At 38.8% G+C, this 26,375-nt stretch overlaps 1 protein-coding gene across 7 annotated transcripts in view; it reads right to left on the reverse strand.

Annotated features, from left to right (window-relative positions):
• The window catches only part of AKT3 (AKT serine/threonine kinase 3), a 104,215-nt gene that overhangs the window by 24,821 nt on the left and 53,019 nt on the right, over positions 1 to 26,375 (reverse strand). For 6 of the 7 annotated variants that reach the window (XR_008329627.1, XM_053382677.1, XM_053382679.1 and 3 more), the window contains exons 3-9: positions 24,066 to 24,191; positions 18,335 to 18,446; positions 16,636 to 16,780; positions 9,996 to 10,127; positions 9,003 to 9,068; positions 6,800 to 6,868; positions 5,107 to 5,229 (exon numbers count right to left, since the gene is read on the reverse strand). Coding sequence is in view for 6 of the 7 variants with exons in the window: in XM_053382677.1 (XP_053238652.1) it covers positions 5,107 to 5,229; positions 6,800 to 6,868; positions 9,003 to 9,068; positions 9,996 to 10,127; positions 16,636 to 16,780; positions 18,335 to 18,446; positions 24,066 to 24,191 (773 nt within the window). In the remaining variant the exon portion in view is untranslated. Of the gene's footprint in view, positions 1 to 5,106; positions 5,230 to 6,799; positions 6,869 to 9,002; positions 9,069 to 9,995; positions 10,128 to 16,635; positions 16,781 to 18,334; positions 18,447 to 24,065; positions 24,192 to 26,375 lie in introns of those variants that run through there. The other variant, XM_053382683.1, reaches the window with a different exon arrangement.

Here is a 26,375-nt window from a genome sequence, read left to right on the forward strand (position 1 = left end):
AATTTATATTCCTAGTTCAGATAACCAGATCTAAACTCACTTTGCATACTATTTGCAGTTGTAATTAGAGAATCAAATATGAAATGAGCTCTAGAAGCAAAGGGGGGAGAGAGAGACACTGAAAGTAGTGGCCTATGAACTTTTCATTCCATCAAGGGTGATCAGCAGGACCTTGTGAACCACTTCATTTGCTGCAAGGCAAAAGTGAGACAACACAGTTAAATTTAATGCCAGCTGCTCATTTTGGTGGGCCAAATTGTAAGACAACTGCTGCTGCTTGCTTGCCTGTTTGCGATTCCTCAAGAGCACTCCACAAGCATTCAGAGACATCAGCGTAAGCCTGGATGGGAGTGTGAATATGCGAAGACCACAAGTGATACATATAACTCTTATATGTATCAACTGTTTACTTTGACATGTACAGATTAAAAAAAAAATCCTATTTGCTCCTCTATACAGCTACATATAAGTAGCTCTCATTGAACTCAAAATGACCTACTTCTGAGTAGAAATGCACTATATGATGTTTATCTATGCTGATCTGGCAATCTGATCCAATTTGCCCATTACAGTGATAGAAAATACGGACAAAATAATAGCCAAATAATAGTATTCTGAACTGTGCAGAAATCATATATAATTATGGAAGGATATGTGATCACATCATGCTAGTAGCATAAAACGAAATCTATAAACCTGCTAGATTCTAGAACAGGAATGGGAACTGGATCTGGCCAGCAGATCAGACTCTTACCTGCCTCACCCCTGGCAGGCCAAGCTTTTCAGGTGGGTGCAGTCATCCACCTGCCAATCGCCCAATGTCACCAAGTGATCTCCCAGCACCGAGGACTCTTCAGAAGCCCCTTTTAAAGTACTATGCTGCCCAGGACATTGCCCAGGGATTTGCAGGCACCACCAATGAGCTGTTCCTGCAAACCCCCTTTTGGCTGAGCCAGGTTTTTTGACGTCATATATCACATTATTATTAAAACAAAATTATATACTGTTTAACTACAATAGTCTCTAGACAATGTACTGCAGATGTTGGGAAAGTGGGTATGGTTTGGCATGTCAGAGATGACATTGTGGGCCAAATGGGGAAGCCTGATGGGCCTAATTAGGCCCACAGGGTGGAGGCTTCCTACCTCTTGCCGGTTCTAGAAAACACGTTTGCTTACTGTGTGACCTTTTGCTCCCAGTGGAAAATGGAAGGCAGTCCTATTCCTTGGAATGGTTCCTCCTTCTGGATCCAGAATCCTCAACCACCAGGCCAACTGGCAGGGTGAGAAGGACCCTCTACCTGCTATGAAACACCCCACTATAGGATAAACATCAACTGTAAACAATGGGAGTCAAAAGCATCAATTCTGTAATGCTCAGCAAAAGTGTAGAGAGACACCCATATAGTCACCCTACATATCTCTGAGATAGAGAACAGAGCGCAAGCCATCAAAATGAATTTCAATAGGAACAAATGTAAGGTTCTGCACTCAGGCAGCAAGAACCAGATGCACAAATATAGGATGGGGGACAGCTAGCTTACTAGCAGTACATGTGAAAAGGATCTAGGAGTCTTGGTGGACCACCAGCTTAACATGAGTCAACAGTGTGATGCAGCAGCAAAAAAAGGCAAATGCTATTCTAGATTGCATCAACAGAAGTATAGTGTCTAGATCAAGGGAAGTAATAGTATCACTCTATTCTGCCTTGTTCAGACCAAACCTGGAATAATGTGTCCAATTCTGGGTGCCAAAATTTAAGGATGTTGACAAGCTAGAACATATGCAGAGGAGGGCAACTAGGATGATCAAGGGTCTAGAAGCCAAGCCTTATGAGGAGCACTTGAAGGAGCTGGGTATGTTTAGCCTGGACAAGAGGAGACTGAGAGGAGATATGATAGCAATCTTCAAATATCTAAAGGGCTGTCACATGAAAGATGGAGCAAGCTTGTTTTCTCCTGCTCTGGAAGGTAGGACTTGAACCAATGGCTTCAAGTTACAAGAAAGGACATTCCAACTAAACATCAGGAAAAACCTTCTGACAGTAAGAGCTGTTTGACAGTGGAATGGTCTCCCTTGGGAGGTTGTGAACTCTCCTTTCTTGGAGATTTTTAAACAGAGGCTGGATGGCAACCTGTTATGGATGCTTTAGCTGAGTTCCTACACTGCAGGGGGTTGGACCCTTGGAGTCCCTTCCAACTCTACAATTCTATGATTCTGTGCCCTTATAGACAGCTGACATAGAGAATGAGCTGCTACCTCCTTCTCCATGTGATTTCCCCACAGCCCAATATGAGTGGACATTAGCCTCTTTTATTCAATAGGAAATGGTGAACGTGGTCACCTGGTTACCCAATGAACCCCCACTAAACATCACAAAGAGAGCTCATACACATGGCTGTGTTCTGAATGCAATGCTCCACTCATGGCTGTGGAGCCCGCAAATTGATACCATCCATGTGATGGGAGAGGGGATTGCTTGGTGCAGCTGGAGCTTTGGACACCATTGCAGGCCTTCTGCTGCATGAAGGTCAGCTGCCCTTCCACTGCTTTAAGAAAAGGTATGCTAAAGCACTAAGAAGGACCCATCACTGCTCCATGCCCCCACATGCCTTCCTGGCAGCTGCTCTGTAATCATTTCTGCAAGGGGGCACTGAAGCACCAAGTGAAGAAGCAGCCACCTTTCCTCTTTCCAAAAGCTTTGTCCGCCACCACCCGCCTGCAGCCATTCCACACCACACATGAGTAAGGGGTGGGTGGGTGGTACCCCCACACTACCTGCAGCTAGTTGGTAGGGCTTCTAGGTGGGTAGAAGGGAAACAGGGGAGAGGGGAGCAGTAGGGAAGTAGGGAATTGGAGTTTAGGAACCAAAAAAAGAGAGAGGCTGGAGGTAGGAAGAAGGGGTACAGAAAAGAAAGAAAGAAAGAAAGAAAGAAAGAAAGAAAGAAAGAAAGAACCCCCGATATTACTAGGTCTTAAGGACACAGCCAATCAAAGCAACAGGCAGGACCAATCTGGTGAATTGGATGGTCCATTCCCCTGGGTGAGAAGGAAATAAGATTCTGGATCCTGCTTGCCACAGCAAGAAAGAGGGACCATCCCAAGGCACGGGACTGCCCTCCATGTACCAGTGAGAAAATTAACTTATTCCTTATTCATTCAATGTCATGTGAAACCTACCAAAACCTTTCACAGGCTATTTTTAAAAAGGCATAAAAATAAAATGAAAACTAGAGCACAGACTACCAGATTCACATTCTTACAAAATATCCTACAAAACGGGAAGAGGGACAATGGTATATGTCATTCTCCAAACACCAGTTGTGATGATGAACCTCTTCCTGGTACACTCATATCACTCAGGGTAAGTACTTGAAAGATTCAGAGTCCTTATAACTAAGATTGTGTTATAAATTTAAAGGAAAAAATGAAGTCTGGTTATATGAAATAACTATATTCATTGTGATGCAAAACTCTTTGCTGTATTATGAACAGTAGGGGAGAAATGAGATCTGCCAATTAACGAGATTACAGATGTCATTGCTCTTGCCAATCTGTGAATAAGGATTCTTGTGATGCTCTGCCAAACAAGATCTACTACACTACAATATTTGGAAATGAATATTAGCATAGAAGGATGGGCAAACTCATAAAAGAATTTCATGGAAGTATCAGCATACCCAAACTAGAGTTCCAGATATTCAGATACTTCCTTCTGTGGGTTCAGAAATCCACCTAATCTTAGCAGTGGCAGACTGTAGTGCCAACATGGATCAGTAATATTGTTACCCCTTGCCAGAACTTAAGATTTGGAGCACATCTAATATACATATAGTTAGTTACCTACTGGAAGCACTTCAACAAGAGCCTATGAAGTCAGTACCCCCTTGGTCTACAGATGCTGGCCACATCCACACCATATATTTAAAACATATGGCTTCCCCCAAAGAATCCTAGGAACTGTAGTTTGTTAAGAGTGCTTGGAATTGTAGCTCTATGAGGGGTAGAATACAGTTCTCAGGATCCTTTGGAGAAAGTTAAGTGCTTTAAATGTATGGTGTAGATGTCACTCTTGTGTTACTCTCCTTTGGCTCAGTGATTATACTCATCACTACCCCACTGGAGTGAAAGTTTGTTGAAGACTGGGGCCCTTTACATGAAGAGCCTCCTCTCAGTGAAGACAGAACCAGTTTCTGAAACAGAGCTCCAGTTCCTATATAACAGGCAACATCTAAGCTTAGCCCTCATGCACTACTCAGCCTAAGTCCTGCATAGAATTCCCCTTATTTTGCTTCTCTGCTGAGGTCAGTGCTTGCATGAAAATACTTCAGCAAGAATCTGGTCTATTGAGCCCCTTCTCCTCAGTTTCTGCCAACGCACAGCAGAACACACTCAAAGTGGTGCACCAGTGTGTTTGACACACCAGCCAGGATTGCTCATATCTTGGGTCTAGGATCTAATAGCTGTTGGTGGGACCACTCTAATATGGACACTTACTGGCATATGTTTGGGACTGTCATTTTGATTCTGGTTTCTGGGATCAAGGGTTGAGGAACATTACATCCATAATTGGTAAACAGGCAACTAAAGACCCAGTTACACCCTACTGTTCAATTCTTTAATTATATTCCTCCTACTCACAAGACTACCTATCTATAACCGAAGGTTGAAGGATGCATTGAATATTACACTGGACATGTGGAATAAAAAGACTGTATATTGTTTTCTCGGAGAAGCTAACTCACGAACATAAGGCACCAAAGGTTCTGCTGCACCACAAGATGTTGTGGCTGTATGGGGGCCTTTTTTACTTATATGAACACTCACATGATGAATCACCTCATTCCAGCCAAGTACGCAACATACATATTCATCTTCATTCATATAACAAGGACCAACCTTCCATATCAATTGCTTAAATAAATAACAGAATACAGATATTATAGATTGAAATTGGGTGTTGGGTATTTTGCTGAACTTCAATCTACAGTGCACTTTTTTTCCTCGGCTAGTTACTTTTCTCAAAACAGTGTAACTTTATAATTACTTTGTGTTTGTCCCAATAGTCTTTTCAAAAACAACATTCTCATTACTTCTCTTTTTTTACCTTGAGATCACGGTACACAATCTTTCCAGAATGCAGATAGTCCAAAGCAGAAACAATTTCTGCACCATAGAAGCGTGTGCGATCCTCAGAGAACACCCGCTCTCTCGACAAATGGAAAAACAGCTGCAGGGTAAACAGCAGGGACAGGATTGCAATAATTACTGATTTAGTGGGGGAAATTAACAGAAACATAAAACACCTCTCATCACCATATTGTGATGATAGATAGTGTACTCTCAGTGGACACTCAGCACTCTTAGACAGCAGCTGGCTTATCTTTTCCAGGTTTCCAAGGGGAAAAAACGAGCTGTTAAATCAGCATTTTAATCAATATACCAATCTTGTTTAAGGCATTCTGCTTGCTACCCATTTAACCTTCAGTTACCAGAGGAAAAAAGTGCATCATCATCATTCTCTATTTTTTTTCTTCCCCTGTCCCCTCCCTCCATTTTTTATTTTTATTTTTTAGCAATGAAGTCATTGGGACTGTTTACGATTCATACACACAACTGCAAGGTACTACAGTACAGAGCTTTCCAAACTGTGCGTCATGACATGTTAGTGTGTTGGCTGCAGTGTGTAGGTGCGTCACACAAATTTAACCTCCAGTTTGCTAGTAAAACTGAATTACTATGTCGCAAAATGATGCATGTTCAAAAAGTGTGTCACCAACTTGAAAAGTCTGGAAAGCTCTGCTATGGTATATTGCAGGTACAGTAAATTATTTCTTAAGCATGGCTATAAAAGTTCCCAGGAACACTCAGAAACTATTTTCATCAGCCTAATCATGAGAAGTTAATATTTTCTTTCAGACAATGCAAATCCGGTATAGCATTGTATCTGCACCAACACTAGCCTTAGTTTACAATACCTAGGGTTAGCAAAACCAACTTCACTATATTCTATTGTAGAGCATTGAAGGGAGTGATGGGTATGGAAGTAAGAGCCAGACACTGAAGACTGAAACTTGCAAGTTTCCTCCAGATGAAATTTCACGTTCTGACAGTTGATTCCTGTTTGCAAGTAGACTATTTTTAGTACAAACAACTAACAATCACTCTCCCTCACACAGAGACAAAATATTTACTTTAAGAGAAGCATCTACGCCTAAAGTGGTGGCAGAACTGTCTGACAAAATTGAGGAAAATCAAAAGTAAAGTATGAAAAGAAGCAAAGTGATGTTTTATTATTTCCAAAAGCAATCTTCAGAAGCTCAATATTTTTTTAGACTTGGCCAATGAGATGCAAGAAAGAAAAGTTTGTAACAACTTTTTTTTTTTGCCATTTAGCAATAATTCAAGACACTATTTATTTATGAAAAACTCTGGCATAAGGAGAAGTGCACTTGGCCAGGGAGGGGCCTGGATCCCCACTTTAAACTTCTAATGAACTAAGAGCACAAGAAGAGCCCTGCTGAATCACACCGAAGGTTCACCTAGCATTCTGTTCTTGTGGTGGCCTATGAGAAGATAATAAACAGGACACTGAGCAGAAACATGATCTCCAGCAACTGACATTCAGAGGTATACTGCCTCTGATACTGGATATAAAACAGCCATCATGCCTAGCAGCTAAAACTAATGTTTTCGTGGTTTTAACAAAGGAATACATGAACAAAGGAAAAAATGAAGATCCGTAATTCAAGGGTGTGTGTGGATCAGAACAGCACCACAAATCACATTGTCTGACTTACCTCTCCTCCATTGACGTATTCCATCACAAAACACAAACGGTCCTTTGTCTGGAATGAGTATTTCAAAGACTTAAAGAAAAAACAAACAAAAAATGCAGTTATCAATAGCTTTCATAACATTTTTTATTTAATTAACGTGCAGCACAACTGGATACCTTTCTGCTAAGAAGTAAGCCACACTGTGATCAAGGACTTATTCCAACTAAGATGTTCAATGATGTCAGTGGAATGAACTTTCACAAGCACAATGGGACTTGCCGTTCCTCCCCCCCCCCCCAAGTACTCCAGAGTGTTGGAGGGCTCTCTGAAGCAAATTGTGGTGGGGGCTGCAGCGGGGGAGGGGAAAGGCATGTCTGCTTATATGGTGGTGGGTATCAACCTCAATAAGCACAGGATTGTTGAAATAAGGTGCATAAAAGCATAATCTCTTTTGGCAAGAAAGAGTATTCAACTGAAAGCAAGTTCAATCAGTATGCAAACCAATTAAATCCTTGAAAACTCAAGAGTTATACCACATGCTGACAAATACCTATATACGATGTGAGCAGTTCTGACTGCAAATCCAAGAATTGGGACAAAATATATTTTTAAATGGTCATAGAATTAATGAAAGATTCCAAACATTTGCATCTGAATATCAATATCTAACCAAGTCTGTATATTTATTCTTTTATTTTGATACATTTATATCCTGCTTTTCTTTTATTTCTATCAAAAGAGGCTACAATCAGGTTAAAAATAATAAAACAAACACATGTCCTATCTCCCTCCACAAATCTATTAAAACAATCTTACAGTTAAAACTACCACCACAACAGGTTCAAAAGCAGCATTCATCCAATACAACATCCACTGAAACCCAAAGATCTGTTGAAAACATATGGGTGTTTTCCTAAACACTCATCCTAAAACACCAGAAGTGACCGAGTGGGAAGAGTTCCACAAATTAGAAGCCACTACAGAAGAATTGGGGGGGGGGTTTGTAACATGAAAATTTCTCAAGTACAAAGACAGTATTAATAGTTTTTGCACCACAGACTCCCTTACAGCTTAGGATAAGTTAGATGAATGAGTTGGGAACAAAGGAAAAAAGGTAACACAACTGATTATCCTTTGAAACATTTAAAGAATGATGGGGGAAATGTAATTTGTAATTTGTACATTCTAAATCCTATCTCATAATTTATAGTTCTTGTGACTACTGCAACCCAAACATATATCAGGATGTAAAGGAGGGTCCCATTACTGCTTCGATTTCCTTTTTAAATAAACATGTCACAGTTTATGAAGTTGATAAGAGCTGATGTCCTCCATCTGTTTAGTCCAGCACCATCATGTGGACATTAACACCGGTAATTGGCAAATCTTCAAAACATAGCTGGTGATGCAAATACTTCAAGACCAAAAATGTCTTGGGTCCTGGCAATGGATGGGTTTACCAAAGGAACTGACATCAACATGGCAAATCATCAGGCTCCAGAGTACATTCTGGCTCCATTTATCAGGGTTCTGTATATGTCCTGTTTACATAGATCTTTTAGAATACTGGCTGGCATTAACTGGTGGCCATTATTTGTTACTTAGAAAAAGACTTTCTAGATAGAATAGAGTCACTACCTATACAAGCCTGGAAATTCTTCAGAACGGAATTAATTTTTAAATGATATGAATATTTTAACAGTTTCTATATTTACCAATACTGAAGATAAACTTGTGAAAAATTAGGTAGTGAAAACACCAGCTAGCACTGAAAAGAGGAATTCATCTGACACAAATATGAGAAACATCATCTTTGAAAAAACTCTTCTCTTATACTGTAAGTACAAGAGGCTCACAAACCTGGTGGACAGTAAAACAGAAAGATGGGTCTGAATATATCACCTTCTACCCCTAAGAATCAAAACAAAAGTCAAATAGGAAGTTGGCAGAGAAGACAAGGTTCTGTTCTACAATATTTACTCGTTCCTCCCAGTGGTATGAAGACTGATTTCAAATCTGACATAAGGTGAACTGCAACACAAATGTTGCTTTTACTGGCTCTGAAACAGCAAGTTTAAGAGATGAACCATGTTCCAATATCTCATTCAAAAGTCAAACATGACCCCAAAGAAGGGACTGAAACAGTACTATACTGATGACAGGCACCTGTAACTTTTCCCTCCCGTTATATAGCTTTACACATAAAATCATAATTTATACTCACCGTCAAAAAAGGATGTCTAGTGTTTTTCAGTACTCTGCTTTCTGTAAGTGTGTGAGCCACTTCATCCTAAAGGGTAAAAAAAAATATGTAATTGTAGTAATGAATATTTGAAACAAATATATTTGTACAACTACAATACTTAAGTGCCCTCAGTATCTTTGCAAGGTAGGAGGATGGGGGGGAAACCAGAACGGGCGAAGGCCACACAACTTTTTTCCTATTAGAAGACACAACTGTGACAGTAGGAATGCTTTTAAGTTTAGTTAGGTGCTAAGTATTTGTCCTCAATATCTATGCAACCTCTCTAACCCCCAAGGTACCCCCCCCCCAGATATGAAGTCCATCAGCCACCATCACTTCTTAAGCACAACAGCTTCTGCAAATCACTTAACTGTACCCACAATGTTAAGCTTTTCAGGGTGCTTCATATGCTAACTAATGGTTTGGTCACTCCTAAAAAACATGGATGCAGCATCATGTGGGCAACCTGGACTGGTGAAAATTGCTGCAAACTATTAACAAATCATGATTGCTTCAACCACTTGTTAATTTGTTCTAAGTAATTCTACTGCTATGTCAGCAGGCAGACAACTTTCAAGATTTGCCTTATAGATGAGGTCTATACAAACAAGATTTGTAGCAGAGGAAGGGAAAAAACGGAGTAAAAACTGAGTAAAAGAAATCAAACACAACAGGAAAGTGAAAGAGGAATAGGAGGGAACTGGAAAACATCAGAAAAATAATGAATATTTGAAAGTAGAAGAACTTAGCTGAAAGGAAGATCAGTGAGAGCCGGGAGAAAACGATCGGATCTGTCAGACAGGAGAGAAAAAACTGAGGGGACTGCTCCTGCCTCCCTGAGTTCTTTGCCTCCATCACACAAAGAGTGAGGTTACCCAACCCACTTGGGTCATCACCAACAGTCTCAAATTAAGCTATTTTCAGCACACAGGTATATTTATAAGTAATAGTGTATTAAATATAGAAGTGTACCTTTGCAATAATAACTTCCTTTTTCAAAATCTTCATAGCATAATATTTTCCACTTGCCTTCTCTCGAACCAGAATAACTTTGCCAAACGTGCCTTTGCCAAGTAGTTTTAAGTAATCAAAATCATTCATTGTCTGTATGGAGCACAAGACTAGGAATTAATAGGATTTACACCTTGCAGATGTTGTATTCATTAAAATGCTGCTGTCCTGCCATGAAACACCACAATTACCAAGAAAAAGGCACAAGTGTATAGACCACATGGATGAAGTTCCAAACAGAAAAAAACCTCTGTTGTAAGGTCACATTTTTAGCTCCTTTGTTTGTTTCAAAAACAACCGATATGTATGGACAGTTGTTTGCACCCGGGAGATGTGCCCATGTATAAAATGTCAGTGATCCTATATTCCATAAGTGACTATACATTACACATAAGAATAATTATTAGCTTTGACTGATTGTTGTTGATGCCAGTTCAAAAATGATTATGAACTGCAGAGGAGCCAAGGGACGCAGAAATACAACAGCTCACTAAGCTTTCTTTAACACCATAATGCTGCTGGCTCTGAAGCTCCACATGGGCAGATTTTCTGAATGTACATGGTCTGCTGATCATATACCATGCCAGTCACAGACTGCAGCATAATGCCAACAATCAGCTTGTTTATTTTGAGTACAGAGTTTGCAAATTGTTTATCTGTTATAAGAGAACAAAAATAAAATTTCAGCAATCTAAACAAGGCCTTAGAAAATCAAAACATCAGTACACAAACCTTGTCTGCTATAAGAAGTTTCACAACAGAAAGAGGGATTTTATTATGGAATAATCTCATTGAAGAAAAAGCTTCAAAAAAAGGAAGGAGGACAGCTTTGGCAACTAAGGATTGATTAAAATATGTTTCCTTGTTGAGCTTCCGGGTTGGCGCCAACGGATCATGGCTGCGCCCCTCGGACTCTCCGAGGGACGAGCTCCGCGAGTTCGGGTCCTGACCGCTACGGCGAAGCGGGGACCGTTTTAAAACACAGGCGGGAGAAGCCTGTGACGTGGTGACTCGGCTGGCACCTTCAGCGCCCCCTCCCTCCGTAAGGAAACCCCCCTTTTTGGGAGGTTTTTCGGAGCGGAGAGGAGAGAGCAGCGCGGTGCTGCGAGGTGATCGCTTCCTCACGGAGTGAAGCCGCATAGCCGTGACCGGAGAGCGCCAACTTTTTTCCTGTAACCAATTGGATTAGCAACAATTACCTGTGAGTAGAACAACTTGAAAGACAATTAAGAACCTGTTAAAGACTATCTAACTCTGGGAAATTACATCCATTCAAATTCTAATTTGGAGCTACAGCGGGAAGGTCTAAACAGGAAGTCCGCCTTCCGCTTTGTAAATAAAGCAAAGAGACTACAGGCTAAAATCTTTGAAACTTTGATCTGAAGATCTAAATATCCACTGTTTTGAAGAAACTACCCCCCTTTTTTTTCCGAAGAAGAAGGGGGAGACTTTGAACTTGATAAAGTTTTGAGATCGGGAACCTTACAGCTCAAACCTGGGAATGAGCTGCTTGATGTTAAGGAATTATTCTTAAAAAATTTTGACAGGTGGACTTTTGACAATTAATGGAAATATACTTAATTCCCTTTACCCTTCTGATTTAAAAATGGCGAATGCAACTATGTTATGTCTTCATATTTAGAAGCTGAGAAGTTTCCTAGATTGTTACTGTTGAAAAACTGTATCCCTCTAGGGGGGAATTTGAAACTGTGGCATGAACAATTGCTAGTTGCAGATAAACAAGTCTGGAATTTACAGTTTGACCTTCAAATACTTAAAATGCAGATCTCAGAAGCAATGCTGAATGCATTGTTAAGAACAAACTTTTTGTTGGAGGAGCTCCACAGGAAAGTGGAATTCCAGGAATTGATTTTGTCATCAGAACCGGTGTCAAAAGAAAAGCTGGAAGAAGAAGAAGAAGAATTGGAGCTGGAGGAAAAGTCGGGGCAAGAAGAAGAGGGAAATTTTAACTCAACTGAGGACTATAAATCAAATTTGTTTGTGGACCATAAGTTAAGACCATATACGATGGACTGTGGTACAGGCCAGACTGTAATGGTTGGCCCTCAGTTTGAACTGAAAGGATGGAAGGATGTCATTATGCAGGGATCTTTGGATTGTTGGAAGATGGATATGTGTTTGGAAATGTATGAAGGGGTTGGGCCTAGCAGATTTAGATGCACTGGGAAATACTTTTGGAAAGATCTCTTAAAATACAAATTTGAAAATTGGGCTGAAGGGCTCAAATGCTGCAGCTATTGCGTGAGAATGGGACCCCACAAAGATGGGTTCCTGAAAATTAAAGAGGATGAACAAAACCGCCGGAAAGGGTTTAGGGGAGACCTAAGAGCTTCTGACATTAAGTTTCCGGATTAATGAGCCTGAAGCCATTGATGGAAAGGATTGGCATTTTTTTTTTCTTTTTTGAGTCCAGGGGAGGAGTTGTGGGGAGAGGTATGGAAAATTAAAATTTTTATTGAAATGTGCTACAAAGTTATAAAGTGTTATAAAGTTTAAAGACCATTTTAAAGTAAAATAGGTTGTAAGAGAATTTGGATAATGGTGGATAGTTATCCACAGGTTTAAGCAGAAGTTTGTGAAAAAGTTATGTACCTATAAGTTAAGAATTTAAAGTCAGTAAGGTTAAGGAAAGTATGTTATACATATGTAAAAATTTTGGAAAGATGGAAAGGATTTGCTAAAATATCAATTGAAGCAGAATACAAAAAAGGGAGGTGAGAGGAAGTCAAAGAACTAAGTTAAAGAAAGATACATTAATGAAGTGTATTTTATTTTTATGTAATGTTTTGTCTTTTTTCTTTTCTCTTTTGTGTTTGTTGTTTTTGTGTGATTGTTTACTTTTGTTATATTGTTGAAAATTTAATAAACATTTTTTAAAAAAAATAAAATATGTTTCCTTGTTGGTGGCTAGGCGGGAAAGAGAACAGTGTTACTGAATCTTTAATATTTGTAATGAAGAGGGAATTTCAGCAAGTTGTAGCTTGTCGTGAGCTCAAATCACCTTTTCTTCAAAACCAAGTTGTAGGAGCCTGTCCTTTTTTGCACCTGACCATCTTGGGTGGAACTTGGGAAATTTTAGTTATAGGTTGGGCATAAATGATAGCTTTCCAAATATTTGAAAGTTAACTATTGTTTGTAACCTTAGAAACTGGAATGCCAGGTGTAACAAACTCTTTTGATCTGCTATAGTGCAACAGTGCCACCTAGAGTGTCAGGAATTTTGTATGCCCACAAAGAACCCTAAACAGACAGCTATCCACTATTTCGTTTCCGAATATATATCCTCAAGTTTAATTGACTTTTTTTCTTTAAAGAGAAATATCTTACTAAAACACACATTAAGAACGCATACTAGTTAAAGCTACCCCTTGTATTCTATGGATGCTTCGTAGGGTTTTGTTAAGTTCTGTCCCTGTGGGCTTTTGGAAAGTAAATCCAAAGTTCATCTCTTTGTTTATTTTTCCTGCAGCTAAAGAGCTCTCATCAGTAGGGCTCAGAAATTTTCCAAGCAGCTGAACAGCCTAGGGCAAGGGAACCCAAGATGGTGCCCTACAGAAGTTATTGGACTGCAACTTCTATCATCATTTATCACTACCATGTAATTGATTTCTCAATAACATGGGTCTCACTAAGCTATACTCAGGGTGAAAGGTAAAGGTGCCCCTGACCATTAGGTCCAGTCGTGGATGATTCTGGGGTTGCGCGCTCATCTTTCGCTATAGGCTGAGGGAGCTGGCGTTTGTCCGCAGACAGCTTCTGGGTCATGTGGCCAGCATGACTAAGCCGCTTCCGGTGAACCAGAGCAGGACACGGAAACGCCGTTTACCTTCCCGCCGGAGCGGTACCTATTTATCTACTTGCACTTTTGAACTGCTAGGTGGGCAGGAGCTGGGACCGAACAACAGGAGCTCACCCTGTCGCGGGGATTTGAACCACCGACTTTCTGAACGGCAAGCCCTAGGCTCAGTGATTTAGACCACAGCGCCACCCGCGTCCATACTCAGGGTAGACCCACTGAAATCAATGGACTTGAGTTAGTAATAATGCCCACTGAAATACAGCACCCTGTCTACATGCCTCCATTGTACCAAAATTATAATGCAAATGCAAACACAATAGAACCAACAGCTGTTGGTGGACTCACACATGGTTCAGGGGTGGCTTGTCTCTTTGCTCCAATGCCACAAGCATGGCAGAACCACCTGATCTCCTATGCACTATTTGATGCCACAATAGGCAAAAGAATCAGGGGGGGGGAATTCTTGATACTTAAAAACGCGTTTTAAAGGAAAAGCTTTGAAGTAAAATCAGATTAATGATGATAAAAATTTTTTTTATTTAAGTTAAATAAATACTTTGTTTCCTGTACAGATTTATTCCTTGGAACAGAGCACTTGTCTTTCTTTGTTTCATAATCTGATTATGTTCTTCACATAAGAGTACCATCTGCTACAAAAATCACTGGTCTTAGACATAGAAATATGTGACAAAGCTAATGTATAACATTAACTATGTACAACAATCAATGATATTAAGATATTAAAATGGATGGGAGAATAGATGTTCAAGCCTGGTATCCAACAAAATATAGGCACATTTAAGGGGGTATGCTCAATGGAGAGGCTGAGTCAGTGCAAACAGGAACTGAACAGGAAAAGCTAACAGTCTTGCAGAATTGTGGGGTTTTGAGGGGATATTTATCAACACCTTTTGCAAGTGCCATAGGAGGTACTGGTGGGCACACCACACTGGAAACCCCTAAATATACTATGATATAGTATGAACAACTAAAATCACTTTAGTCAAGTTGTCCAGCGTATCAATTAATAATAATAATAAAAGTGTTACCAGTAAATGTTTGCTTTCATGTTATCCTGTGAATTGCCCTGAGACCTGTGGGTATAGGGCGGTATATAGATTTAATAAATAAGAAATAATAATAAAGGGGTTTGGGAGGTTAAAAAGTCAAAGAAAATACAGTGGTGCCCCGCAAGACGAAATTAATACGTTTTGCGGGTGTCTTCGTCTTGCAGGGATTTTCGTCTTGCGGAGCACCGCTATCAGCGGATCAGCTGATAAGCGGTAATTGACAGATAAGCGGCTTAGCGGCTTTTAGCGGCTTAGCGGATAAGCGGCAATTTGCAGATAAGCGGCTTAGCGGCTTTCAGAAAAGGGGGAAAAAATGGAAGACCCCGAAAAATTTTTCGTTTTGCAAGACAACCCCATAGAAAAATTCATCTTGCGAAGTGGAAAAAATATCGGAAAGCCCTTTCGTCTTGCGCGTTTCGTCTAGCGGGGTACCACTGTACAAGCAATATTATTCTTTAATATAATACAGACCTGAATTAACTCTGAATAATTCCTCGTCTTGACAGATACAATCAGCCCCTTCCTTACTATCATTAAGGAAGGCACTAAAATGTTTTTACTCATTACTGATTTTAGTAAAGGTGCCTAAGAGGCAGAATTTTTATTAGGATGGAAATGAATTAAAAGATTTGAAAGGTTTCACCACTGCTATTATTACTAGCATATAGTTTGAGATTTAATATGGTTTTAAATTGTTTTTACATAGTATAAGCTGGATGGGAAGATATTTTGAATGGTGACATAAAATCATATGATTTTAAAAATTTCTTTGTTGTCTACTATTAATACCTGCTGAATATTAAGACAACCTACATTAAAGGCTTTGTGTTAGTAACACCTGAAACAGTATTTATTGGTCTTAAAAGAAGTATATTTGACACTGATTACATTCTGGCTTCTGAAAATTGTTTTCCATCTGCAGTTTGTATTGTTTGGCAAGTTTTCAGCTAGCTGTCACATTTCAACATCTGTAGCAAAACATTTCATATCAGCTCTAAATATAATATTGCACTTGCAGTATGATACAATTTACGAACACCCCACAGTCAAGACCCTACAGTTACAGCAAAGTCCAAAATATGCCAAGTGTAGTCTATGGAAATGATCCACAAATGTTACAGTGCTGCACTGATGAGACTGTCCTTAGCACAGGCAGCTGTGCCCAAGATAGCTCAGGGATGCCATGTGACCATTGCCAAACAGCTAAGAGCTCTCAACTAGCCAGGAAACCATGGGCTTGTGGCCTTTTGTGGGGAAACACTGAAACTGACTACAGCAGTCTTGGAGGCTCCTTGGTCACAGGGTCGGAAGGTGAGGGTCAATCCACTGAAATGGCAATCCTTTTCAGAATCAATACAATATATTTTAACAGTACAGTTCTCTGTTTGAAGAAGTAATAATTTATGCAAAGATAGCGTATTTTTAGTTGCCAGACATACAGATCTTTAAATTTATTTTAACAGTTACAATAACAAGAATGACAATATCATGAACAAAGCATCATTTGTCATTGTGTCTGATATGGAATGGCAATTTAGAAGGAGTTAAGCACAATGCTGCCATTAGAATTTCTGGAATTTGAGCATTCCAAATTTATTATAATGAAATTCACAAAATTACTGGTGAACTGAGCTCACCATAAATTACAAGCTGAAATATGCCAATGCAGTAAGATCACACTTTTAAAATGTAGGAAGGAATCTCCAATTACCTTCCTTTTATGGTGGGTTGTGGAAGCATCCATCTCCTCCTCTCCTATATTATCAATCTGTGAGGTTGGACTACAGTTCATTCTTTCTTCTTCTTGCCTCTGAAGCCTGTCTGCTACTGCTTGGATGGCTTCTGTCCATTCTTCCCTATCAAAAATAAGTCAGTTTTATTAATAAATACATTTCATAAATATACAACTAAAGGGGACATGAGGCAATACATACATATAGAAAATATAGAAAAAATGGAGGGCAATCAAATCACCTACTGCATTTGCCTTTCCAGTATACATTGCACCCTGTGCTCAGGTATTTCCTTTTGTGCTGACTTTCCATAGGCAGATTTCCCATGATCAGAAAGCTGTGCCCATGAGAGAGCTACATGCTTAACAGCAGATGTAAGGAATCAACTGGACCAAATACCACATATTCAAAGATCTACAGCAAAAGACTATTTCATAAGAATTGAATGGTATTGCAAATGTCTGTGTATCCTGTCCAATCTTTTAAGCTATGTTGGAGCTTTGTGCTCAGGACAAATGATCTACAATATCCTTTAAAGGCATGCTCTTTACCCAAAAGCTTTCCTGAAATTAAAAAACCAGACCTAAAATATCCTGATACTATATAGTTTATATAAAAATTATTAGTATTGATTAAATTTCTATACTGCCCCTCATCTGAAGATCACAGTGTGGTTTATAATATAAAACCACAGAAACACATACCATAACAAACAAAAACAATAATACACCCAAAAACAGCTTTATTCCCTCCTCCTTAAGATACCCCTGCTCAGTAGCTGGTAGAGAGGGGTGGGATCAATGCTTCTTCCCCACTCTGGGCATAGAGCATTGGATAAGTTTTCATAGGCACACGCCATAATACCCTTCCACAGCACTCTTGCTGAGGAAATCACTGGCTGATACTGTAAGGTAGTAGCATAGTACAAAAAACATAGGTTTTTCATGCTTTGTCAAGCTGGGTCAGCTATTTCCTAGTGAATACTACTGAAGCGAATCACCCTGTTTCATGCTTGGACAGGCAACTATATTCACTTAACAGAGGAAGTGAAATAACTAGGAGAATCAGTATTTGCTCTAAGTAGTACAGGGACCTTGGAAAGTGTGTCAATTAATTGATGGTACTGGAATTTTTCTTCTGACTAATATATTTAGAATCAAGGTATAAGAACAATTAGAATACATTAAATTTATGAATACACCGATAAAGTTAGGGATAAAGTTAAATGTAGAGAATAATGAAAGGAAACACAAATCAATATGCAATTTAGCAACCAGTGGTTACCAGAACCCAATTGACAATGCAAAATACAGCAGAACTCAACATTAATAATTACAATACATTATTACAATAAATTGCAAACTTGCAATCAACTACTATTTCTTCCTGTATGTTGATACTTTATACTTATAGGGTAAAACACACCTTTTTAATTAAATAAACTAACTATGTATTAATAATACACAAGACTGAAATATTATAAAGCCAACTAAAATGTTATAAAAACATTAAAGTTGCTATCCGTGAATTAGAAATATTTTGTGTATACTTATTCACATCTTTTGAAAGAAAGGCACACAAAGTCTGAAAGTGTCACACAAAACTAGGAGTTGCAGCAAATCTTTTCCTTATAGAAGTTTGCCTATATAACAAGAAACACTTTCATTCATTTCTTACCGTTCTTCTGGTGTATCTACATGAAATGTCCTTTCTATCACAGTGGTCCATTGAAGACATCGGATAATAAATGTGTTTGGTTTTGGTCTCTCTGTTTTCATTAGCTGGCATTCTGTGGAGGGGGGTGGAGAAACATTTTTAAGATGCTGCTTTTTATAATATGGGGATATGAACTAGTTTGGGGATATGGGGATATGTTCCAAGTGCATATACTTTTTCTATCAATCCAACACATTATTACACATTAGTACTTAAGGCTGCATTACTAGAATTAATGATGCAAGGAGGGAGCTGCAGCCCATGCTAGGAAAAGCGGTAGTAAGGGAACTTTAAATTAATTCAAATCTACAGGGCCTGGTGAGCTGTAGCCAAGGGATGTAATCTCTTGCAGATGTAAACTCATAGCCTCTGACTATAAACATCTTGGAAAACAGGTGAGGTCCCTGCTAGGTTGGTTGTAGTGAAACAACTTTAATGATGCCGGTGAATTTCAGAGCTCAATTCAAAATGCTACTCTTAACCTCTGAAATTCTACATGGCTTAGGACCCAGATACCTGTTGCACTTCCTTCTTCAATCTGCTCATCCATTTAGATCATCCCAAGTCTTTCTCTGCATGTCCCTACAGCGTGGAAGGTAGCAACTGGAGAGTCTTTTCTGTGGTGGCTCATAACCTTTGGAATGCCCTTTCCAAGGATGCCCACCTAGAGATCTCATTACTGTCATTTATGTACCAGACAAAAACATTTGTGTTGTTCCAGGCTTCTAAGCACTGCTATCATAAGCATTATTTAACTTAGAACAGTTTGAGTTTATCAGCTGTTGCTGTTTTAATTTGCTGTATTAGTTTGATTTTACCAGCTGTTGCTGTTTTAATTTGCTGTATTAGTTTGAGTTTACCAGCTGTTGCTGTTTTAATTTGCTGCATTAGTTTGTATGCATTGTTGTTGTTTTTTTAAATGTACATTTTGTTTCTCACTACTCTGTTAGCCACCCATGGAGCATAAATCTATGTTGAAGGTGACATGTATCAAATAAATAAATAAATAAATAAAACCACTCCATTACTTTGTATTGCTCTACGGATAAATAGAATGATCAAATTTTCACATACATGCATGTTAAAACTCACAAAGTTTATCATCTTAAGCCCTTCTCCTGATGTCCCCTATCAGAGAGCTTTGGAGAGTAGCAATAAGGGAAAGGGCATTTTTCAGTAGAGGCCCTTCATCTATGGGATACTCTTCCCAGCAACAGCTGTCTTGCGCTGACATTAGCATATTTTCAGCACCAAGTTAAGATGTATCTCTTCTCCCAAGCTTTTGATTATGATAATCATGCTTAATAATGTTTGAACCCGAACTCTTATGCATCCAAAGCATGGGGCTCCATCTTTGAGCTAGATGTCTTCCCCTTAAATAAACAAAGCTATGATGGACTATTATAATATTCTTTATAAACAAATGAAATCTGTATGGACCTATAGAAAAAGAATGTTGGAAAATAATGAAATGTACAAAATGTATTAATCTGGCGATCGGTACTGGCTCAGAATGTTCAAGCCATTGCTGGGTCACTACCAAGTGAACACTGCAATCATCTCCTCTTCAAGTTTGCTGCTATACATAAACAAATGTAAATAAAAAGATGAATCTCAATTAAAAAACAGTTGGAACTCTAGAGTATCACTGAAAAAGATGAGCAAGCCAATAAAAACAGGAAGGCCCAGCATGATAGTTATCTACAACCAAGAAATGTGGATCATTATTTTACAGCTTTCATACTAAGCATTATTCAAGACAATTGCAGTCATAAGAGTTTTAAGAATTTAATAACTGGAGTGATCAAACACTGTCACAATAATAAATAGGAATATGATATTAGCAAAATATTCCAAGTGTGAAAAAGTTTCCCCTTTTTCTGTTCCATGGCCAGGATGGTGAACATTATTTTGAAGGTTTTCTGAACCACTGGGATCATTTCTATAACATGAAACAACTGTTTTGTCTTAGATGTAACATTAAACCATAATTTAGCACCAAAAAAATGAGGTTTATGCTTGTGTGCTCCCATCTCCCATCTTGCTATGGCATATCTCCACCCACACTTTAGAACTAAAAACACAAGTTTGAGCCTGGCCTGGCTAAATTATACTTTAAAATATCCAGAGTTTCCTAAATTTGGACACAAAAAGGGCTCTGGACAGTTTTAAAGCAAAAGCTTCTAATCTATTGTGACCATGCCAAAGGAGGAGAGGCTCATGCATGTAGCACTAAACCATGGTTTAGAATTATGTGTAAAAATGCCAGTGATTTTCCTTACCACATCCCTAAAATGTCTGGCACACTCAAAAATATTGTAATATTGCAACTATTGGCTTGAAACAAAAACTGCACTAGTCTCTAAATGACACGGTTATGTTAAACTCTCCTGAACAGCTCTTAACTACAAGCTGTATATCAAAACATTTTGTTTATCTTACACCATTCTGAACCACAGATGACAAAGTTTGCTTGAAGCTGTAATTACTCTGTAAAGCTGGGAAGCCAATTAGACGGCCTAAAACCTGCCAGTTCCAAAAAAAAGCTACCAAAAAAACATATCATCTGTTCAGAAATTATTAAAAGTTTAAAGTTTGAATTGTTAAATGTTTAACTATTTAACCTCCAGCATAGTTTTTCCCATTAAGGACATTTAATGTCCTCCATTAAGGACATTTAATAATTTAAAGAGTTTTTTATTAACATTTCTCAACATGGTTAAGAACAGTCCATTTCAAGAACCAACATATATACAATATGATGCTCTCCTGAGGCCAAAACTACACATTACATTTGTCAGCTTCTGCCAAAAGGCTACCGTATGGTAAATTACCTTCACTCCCTCTGTAATTATGAAGGTAACTTACCTAGGTCTTGACATCATGGAAATGCTCATTTCCCTGACAGCAGCAGCCAAGAATGTTCAGTGGGATCAAAGAAGCACACCTCAAGATGCTATGGAGGGGGAAATTAAACATGTGGTTGCTGCATTTGGCAGCTACCACACATTTCATGTAATGTGTAGCTCTGGCCTAAGTGAAGCTTACTAAATGCATACGTCCAGTTCAACAATTTTAGGCATTCTATGTGGATGTCAATCCATGATAAATATTTGAAGTAATCTTCATCTTAATGAGCAATTCTACAGAGCAGCTTAAGTCCCAGAAGTATTGTCTACAACTGCAAGGGAAGTGCAACTTGTATGCTTGCTCAACCCAAAGAACCTTTGCTTGCACTCATTTTCCAAGGCCCCCTCCTGCTGATTCCTTGGACATTTTTAACAAGTCATTTATACACTGCATTTCTGCTCTCAGAAGAAAACCCAGGGTGTTTACAACAATAAAACACTTAAATACACAAGCAGGTGAGTATTTTTAGAAAATTCTAAATCCTGTCAGAATCCTTCTAAGCTCTTTAGGAGGAGACACAATATATGCACTAGCTTCTAAAGTTTCCACAGATAAAAAAGGGCAGAATTATATAGTTTTGTAGCTGAGGAAGTGTCAGCAAACACAGCTATATTGGTATATGATTTGCTATAGGTTTTAAACTACAAAACATACTGTATTAACATGCTAACACACGTTAAATAGAAGCAATAAAAATAAATAATAATAGCAATATAGTTATGCTTCCTCATGGCTCACTGGAAGCTATTATTTCCACTATTAGGTATTGTGACTGGCCTAGTACATATATATTGTTTTATTTTGCAATATAGGTTACGAATTATAGTGAGTTTCAAATTAGGTAAAGGTAAAGGTAAAGGGACCTCTGACCATTAGGTCCAGTTGTGACCGACTCTGGGGTTGCGGCGCTCATCTCGCTTTATTGGCTGAGGGAGCTGGCGTACGGCTTCCGGGTCATGTGGCCAGCATGACTAAGCCGCTTCTGGAAAACCAGAACAGCGTACGGAAACGTCGTTTACCTTCCCGCTGGAGTGGTACCTATTTATCTACTTGCACTTTGACGTGCATTTGAACTGCTAGGTTGGCAGGAGCAGGGACCGAGCAACAGGCGCTCACCCCGTCGCGGGAATTCAAACTGCCAACCTTCTGATCAGCAAGTCCTAGGCTCTGTGGTTTAACCCACAGCGCCACCTGCGTCCCTTTCAAATTAAGAGCAGCACATATAAAAATTCTCATTTGCAAAATCTACTAAGTTTCTGAAACATTACTGCATGATTAATGGGGACTGATATGACCATATTCTTTCAGTTTTGTGTGCATGGAATATTAACATTATTTTTACTGACGTTATGTTCTGTGTGGATTCTTTTGAGAAAAGTGCATGGGTGTGGAAATTTTTTGATTTTATAAAGTTCATGGGTGTGACTTTTTTATCTTGTCATTTTGGAGGTTTACTTGACTTGTAATCAAAATAAATAAAATGAGAGGTGTGTGACATTCCCCAAATATTGCCTTTGAACTGGAAGCTTAAGAATATGCCAAACTATACACTTAGAAGAGTGTTCCCTACATGATGGCATGAAATTGCATCCACCCCCCAAGGACTGAGGGTACAGCAGCCCACAACAAACAGGGTCATCACAAATCATACTTGTAGGAGTTCAAAAAGATCCACCACCCACTACAAGGTGGTGTCCGAAAATTCGGGATTCAGTACAACATCATAACATCTTGATCATCCAGCACCACAATCCATTCTACTCAGGATTAAGTGCTTATGCATCAAAGGATGTAGCTTTTTAAGTAATGTGTTGTCTAGATCCATATCTACCATATACTAGACAACTTTGCCAAAAAGAGCTCCACTGTTTGAAATATGGCAACCCTACCATTCACTATTCATTCATTCATTCATTCATTCATTCATTCATTCATAACACTCAATGCCACCACATCCAATCAAGATTTTAGGGCACTGAAACTGCTGATAAATTGCAATTGTAAAGTAGCATTTCTGATATACTAAACTATTGATGTTCTTTCCCCCCAGAAAACTTTTCTATTATGAGCCTTCAAACAGATTAAAATAATTTCACTGTTAAAATTACTATGATTAATGACTTAACATCAACATTTTCCTAGGAAACAGAATGAATGGATCCTTATTTTTGGTAAACCAAGAAATATTAATGTGAATTGCAACACTGTGATGCAAACATTACACCATCTTAGCAAAGCAACTTATGTATTTCATCTTTTTTTAGATTTGCTTGGAACATCATATTGCATTTCTATTAAAAACTTATTTTTAAATCTGGAGAAGGCTCCACTTAACTTCCTTATGTAGATATGTATGTGAGTTTTGCAGTTTTCCCTGTTTAGGGAAGTTTTTAATATTTAATGCTGTACTGTTTTTAATATTTGATTGGGAGCCACCCAGAGTGGCTGGGGATACTCAGCCAGATGGGTGGGGAATATATTATTATTATTATTATTATTATTATTATTATTATTATTATTATACATAGCAATCCTATATAAAATATACAGGTTTCAGCAGATGTTTCCAGTTACCAGAGTTAGGGGATCTAATAACTATTTTGTGTATGAAACTTCATACAGGAGCTGGACTGGGGGGGGGGGAATATTTCAAATTTCTATCCAAACCAAAAGGATATTTAAAAGACAACACTAAAACCTATGCCTTTCCAAAGTTTTTCAATGTACTGTGAGTTTGGTGATCCATTAAAATAAAATTTGAGTGGTTACTGAAGATACTCACTTGCTACTGAAAAGTTGTTAAGAGGATATGGTAGATCCACATCTTGCGGCTTTTCCTTATAGCCTATGAAAGAGCCATCTGTCTTCAATAGGAAGTATCTTGGCCTCCAGTTTTTTATATATTCACCTATATAAGAAAAGATTAATTCAAGGATTAATATGAACGTATATCTTGAAATATTCATTGTAGCGTTGCCAAATGATCAGAAAAAAACTGGATGGGTCTCATCCTGTTTGCTTAACAATAGTTAGATTTACAGACATTAGTAAGTGAAACCTTTTCAAGAATGTACCTAAACATCCTCTTCTGTGAATCCCTGCAGATCTAACTGTTGTTAAGTGCACAGTAGCACAGGTTGATAAAAAGCTTGCAAACCTAGCTTGTTTAATTCTACTTTTAAGTTTTTTTAAAAAAAAATACTGTTTGGATATTCATTCATTCAAACGGGATTCATTCATTCAAACAGAATAGGCAGAAGACAGCTTTTCATTTACTTGTAGTTCACTGGATGAGTCAGAGTAGATTGACAGCAGTTTCTGACTCCCAATAGCCACAATAATTCTTTCTCCCTCCTCAAAATTAGCCTGTTAGAAACAGTGACCTTTACTATCTTATATGCAGAGTCTTCCCAGTATATACAGGTCATGGTGTATAGCAATTGACTTACCCAGTCCTAGAAGTAGAAGGAAAAAAATGAAGTGGAGTCGTTTCATTTGGATGGGGCAGGGGAGGAAGTGGGATGTTTTTGCTTCAAATTAGGCCAGATTCAATTATGACCCCAAAAAAGAAGCAGACTGTTGTTAGGTCCACCTGAAAGGAAGGTGGATGGTGTGCCACTGTATGTTGAGCACTAGCTCTGCCCATGAACCACCATTTTGAATCTAACTTCTCTACCACCCTGGCTCCTATTTTGAACAATTTTGATGTACCTCATAGTTACGGTAAAAAGAAAATAGACATTGAAAGCATGACATTTGTCCCTGCTTGAATTAAAAAATGTTTCTCTGGCAACAGCTTATTTGATTCAACTGTGCTTTTGTGTTGGGTCTTTTGATAATATGTTCATGTGTGCATTCCTTTGACTGGACATTCACAAATGTCTAGGAGAGAGTGTTTGCCTTCAGGCAAGGAGAATGCCCAACACCATTTCCCACAAAGGTTTGTTGGTGCTGCAGCTTGAAGAAGATTAAAAACAGCTGGAATCTGTCCTGGTTTTTCCCCAAACCTCGGTACAGTTGAGATAAGACTGCTTCACTCCCAGAGGGTTTAAAATAGGCAGGGTTTTCTCAGGGCCAACTAGATGATACATTCAATGCAAGAACATGTCTACACTATCTTCTGTGTGACAGCTGCTAAGATATTTGAAGACTGTTATCATGCTTTCCCTTAATTTTCACCTCTTCAGGATAAACATACCTAGATCTTTCAACTATCTGTTGCAAGTATTGCTTTATACATGCTTCACCATCCTGGTCACCCTCATCTATACATGCTTCAATTTGTCAATGTCCTTAAAATGTGCTGCCCAGAACAGGACACTGTATTCTGAAGTGGCCGAACCAGTTCAGAATAAAGGGAAGTATTACAACTAGCAGAGACATCACCTTGCCAACAAAGGTCCGTATAGCTAAAGCTATGGTTTTCCCAGTAGTGATGTATGGAAGTGAGAGCTGGACCATAAAGAAGGCTGATCACCGAAGAATTGATGCTTTTGAATTATGGTGCTGGAGGAGACTCCTGAGAGTCCCATGGACTGCAAGAAGATCAAACCTATCCATTCTTAAGGAAATCAGCCCTGAGTGCTCACTGGAAGGACAGATCCTGAAGCTGAGACTCCAATACTTTGGCCACCTCATGAGAAGAGAAGACTCCCTGGAAAAGACCCTGATGTTGGGAAAGATTGAGGGCACAAGGAGAAGGGGGCGACAGAGGACGAGATGGCTGGATAGTGTTCTCAAAACTACCAGCATGAGTTTGACTAAACTGCGGGAGGCAGTGGAAGACAGGAGTGCCTGACATGCTCTCATCCATGGGGTCACGAAGAGTCGGACACGACTAAACGACTAAACAACAACAACATTACAACTAGCAATCGTGACTCTGTGCTTCAGTTATTAGAGCTTATGATTAGCAAGTGCACTGCATTGCTGGTTTATATTCATGTTGTCATCAGCTAAGAGTTTTAGATCCTGTCAAACAGATCTCTTTAATCCTGTATGTATCCTTTGATTTTTTTGAACCTAAATATAGGAATTTAATTTATCTTGTTTTCAACCAAGTAACCAACCTGTTAAGATAGTTTTCAATCTT

This window comes from Podarcis raffonei, chromosome 3 (genome assembly GCF_027172205.1).
Source record: "Podarcis raffonei isolate rPodRaf1 chromosome 3, rPodRaf1.pri, whole genome shotgun sequence".
NCBI classification, from domain to species: Eukaryota; Metazoa; Chordata; class Lepidosauria; order Squamata; family Lacertidae; genus Podarcis; species Podarcis raffonei.